The sequence below is a fragment of the Colobus angolensis genome, unplaced genomic scaffold (assembly GCF_000951035.1).
Source record: "Colobus angolensis palliatus isolate OR3802 unplaced genomic scaffold, Cang.pa_1.0 Scaffold109, whole genome shotgun sequence".
Classification (NCBI taxonomy): Eukaryota; Metazoa; Chordata; class Mammalia; order Primates; family Cercopithecidae; genus Colobus; species Colobus angolensis.
Genome location: NW_012111919.1, coordinates 7,551,984 through 7,555,408, shown reverse-complemented (window position 1 = coordinate 7,555,408; position 3,425 = coordinate 7,551,984). Strand labels below are relative to the sequence as shown.

The following is a 3,425-nucleotide window of genomic DNA, read 5'->3' as shown; positions in this document are numbered from 1 at the left end:
TTTTTGTAGAGATGGGGTTTTATCATGTTGGCCAGGCTAGTCTTGAACTCCTAACCTCACGTGATCTGCCTGCCTTGGCCTCCTAAAGTGCTGGCACCCAGCCTACACTATTTTAAAAAGGAGATTTCCATTGGAGAATTGCATGTAAGAATCAAGATTTCTGACTTTTCGGCCAGGCATGGTGGCTCACGCCTGTAATCCCACCACTTTGGGAGGTCAAGGCAGATGGATCACCTAAGGTCAAAAGTTTGACACCAGCCTAGCCAACATGGTGAAACCCCGTCTCTACGAAAAATGCAAAAATTAGCCAGGCGTAGTGGCAGGAAATTGTAATTCCCACTACCTGGGAGGCTGAGGCAGGAAAACCACCTGAACCCAGGAGGCGGAGGTTGCAGTTAGCCGAGATTGCACCATTGCACGCCAGCCTGGGCGACGAGCGAAATTCCATCTCAAAAAAAAAAAAAGATTTCTGACTTTTCTAGCTGAATCAGAAGAGCTGGTATATGCTGGACCCACATCTAGTCAAAGCAAAGACCAGCGGAAGCCACGGTCACAGTGTGTATATTTCTAGCTCGTCCAGTGCTTGCTGGGCCCTGCAGGGATCTGAGTTCCAGAGCCCTAGCACAGCGGTTGAGTGTGTCCACTCTAACATCAAACCATCTGGATTTGGATTTGAACTCTGGACAAGTCATACAACCTCTCTAAGCCTCAGTTCGTTCCTTCCTTCCTCTCTCTCTCTCTCCATTGGAGAGCAATGGCATGATCTCAGCTCACTGCAACCTCTACCTCCCAGGTTCAAGCAATTCTCCTGCCTCAGCCTCCTGAGTAGCTGGAATTACAGGCACCTGCCACCACGCCTGGCTAATTTTTGTGCTTTTAGTAGAGATGGGGTTTCACCATGTTGGTCAGGCTGGTCTTGACCTCCTGACCTCAGGCGATCTGCTCGCCTCGGCTTCCCAAAGTGCTGGGATTACAGGTGTGAGCCACCACGCCCAGCCATGCCTCAGTTTCTTTACCTGTAAAATAGGTATAATCTCAGTACATTCCTCACACAGTTGTTACAGGGGTGAAATGTGACAACGTGTAAAGGGCTTATTAGTGCCTGGCACTCAGTATTTCATAAATTTTCAGCTATTGCTGCTATTACTGCTTCTGGAATCAGCCCCCGGTTTCAAGATCGTAGCCAACCTCTACAGAGATTGGAAGGGACCTTCTTTAATGGACACAGCTCGTTTTCCCCAGACCTCACCTTGCCATCTGATCATCTCTGGAGACCACCCTGTGGTACCTGGAGCTCTCTCCTGGGACCTCAGTGTTCCTGTGTGTCTGCATGCTGGCCACCAGTCCCCTGGCACACACACTGTTCCCTCATTGGGAAAAACACTTGTTGACACAGAGCCCTGTGAGCTGCCATGGAGTACCGGATTTCCCATCTTTCTTCTGAAATCCCAGTGTGAAGTGTTGGTAGAGCTGAAAAGGAAGCTCTTTCAACAGGAATGCTGGGTAAGGTGACCTTTGCACTAAGGATTCCACTTCCTGTCTGAGATGGAAGACAGACCCTCATTCAAGAGACTGAGTGCTAGAGGAGCCAGGTGAGTTCAGGGGAGGGCACCTGAGAAGGTAGATGCCTCTGAGGACAAGCATGGCTTATCCACGTAGAAGAAATGGAAGGGTGCCCCCCAGCAGAGGGCACATAGCGTGGACAAGGCAGGAGAGGCTGGAAAGTGCCATGTTTTACTGGGAACCAGTCTTGGGGCTTATGTTGGGAAGGTTGGATGAGTAGGGTCCTGGAAGGCTGGGAACGCTAGCACTGGGTGGGGGTCCTGCACCCATGGGTGATGGGGGCCCTCTCTAATAAGAAGGCACCTTTCCTGCACTTTTCCTGTTCTGGCCAGGAGGGCCTGGGCCACTGTCATCTCCTCTGCACAAGCCCTCTTTGCTGAGGAGACAAGCTAGGGGTGAAAGCCTGAGCTGCCCGCCAGAGAGTCTCCTAATTTCCTCATCTCATTCATCCATTCAGCTATCCATTTATTCATTCATTCAAACTTTCCTTAAGAAATAGGTTTTGTTGTTGTTTTAAGAATAAAATTAGGCCAGGCGTGGTGTCTCATGCCTGTAATCCCAGCATTTTGGGAGGCCGAGGCGGGTGGATCACCTGAGGTCAGGGGTTTGAGACGAGCCTGGCCAACATCGTGAAACCCCACCTCTACTAAAAATACAAAAAATTAGCCGGGTGTGGTGGCGGGCACCTGTAATCCCAGCTACTGGGGAGGCTGAGGCAGGAGAATCGCTTGAACCCAGCAGGCAGAGGTTGCAGTGAGCCAAGATCTCGCCACTGCACTCCAGCCCAGTGACAGTGCGAGACTCCATCTCAAAAAAAAAAAAAAATTAGTATTTGCTTGTCATAACAAATCCAAACAGCACCAAAGCATGTAACATAAATCTTGAAAGTTCCTGTCCCTTCCCTGCTCCTCAGGAGTAACCCCTGTTAAAATTTTGTTACAGATTCTTCCAGATTGTTTTCCATGTATACACAATTGCATGTGTGTTAACATTTATGTTAACAATGTATATTGGGTATATTTCCAAATCAACATATATAGATTTATCTCATTTTAAAAAAATACAACAAATACATGAACACATTCACGCTATAAAAATTTAACAATACCGAGGCATATGGAGGAGAAAGTAACCCCTCCCCACTTCTCTTCTCCTTATTTTCCTCTCCACTCCTCTCCACAGTTTGGTGTGGGTGTATTCAGAACTTTTCCTATGCATTTGCATGAATAAATGATACTTATACAGATACACGAGTGTGTGTATGTGTTGTTTAGAATTTTCTGCCACTTGCCTTTTGACCTAACAATATATCTTAGAAATGTCAGTATCTGGTGGCTCATGCCTATAATCCCAGCACTTTGGGAGGCTGAGGTCGGTGGATCACCTGAGGTCAGGAGTTCAAGACCAGCCTGACCCAAATGGTGAGACCCTGTCTCTACTAAAAATACAAAAATAGCCAGGCATCATGGCAGGCACCTGAAATCCCAGCTACTTGGGAGGCTGAGGCATGAGAATCACTTGAACCAGGAGGCGGAGGTTGCCGTGAGCTGAGATTGCACCACGCACTCCATCCTGGGTGACAGAGAGAGACCCTGTCTCAAAAAAATATTAGCCAGATGTGGTGGCACATGCCTGTCATCCCAGCTACTCAGGAGGCTGAGGCAGGAGAATTGCTTGAACCTAGGAAGCGGAGGTTGCAGTGAGCTGAGATCATGCCATTGCACTCCAGCCTAGGCAATGGAGCAAGACTCTATCTCAAAAAAAGAAGAAAAAGAGGCTGGGCGCGGTGGCTCAAGCCTGTAATCCCAGCACTTTGGGAGGCCGAGACGGGCGGATCACAAGGTCAGGAGATCGAGTCCATC

At 48.6% G+C, this 3,425-nt stretch overlaps 1 protein-coding gene across 1 annotated transcript in view; it reads right to left on the bottom strand.

Annotated features, from left to right (window-relative positions):
• SDC1 (syndecan 1) overlaps positions 1-1,332 on the bottom strand; it is a 33,541-nt gene extending 32,209 nt beyond the window's left edge. The window contains exon 1 of the mRNA XM_011951485.1: positions 1,250-1,332. Coding sequence (XP_011806875.1) covers positions 1,250-1,332 — 83 coding nt within the window. The remainder of the gene's footprint in view (positions 1-1,249) is intronic.
• Positions 1,333-3,425: the final 2,093 nt, after the last annotated feature.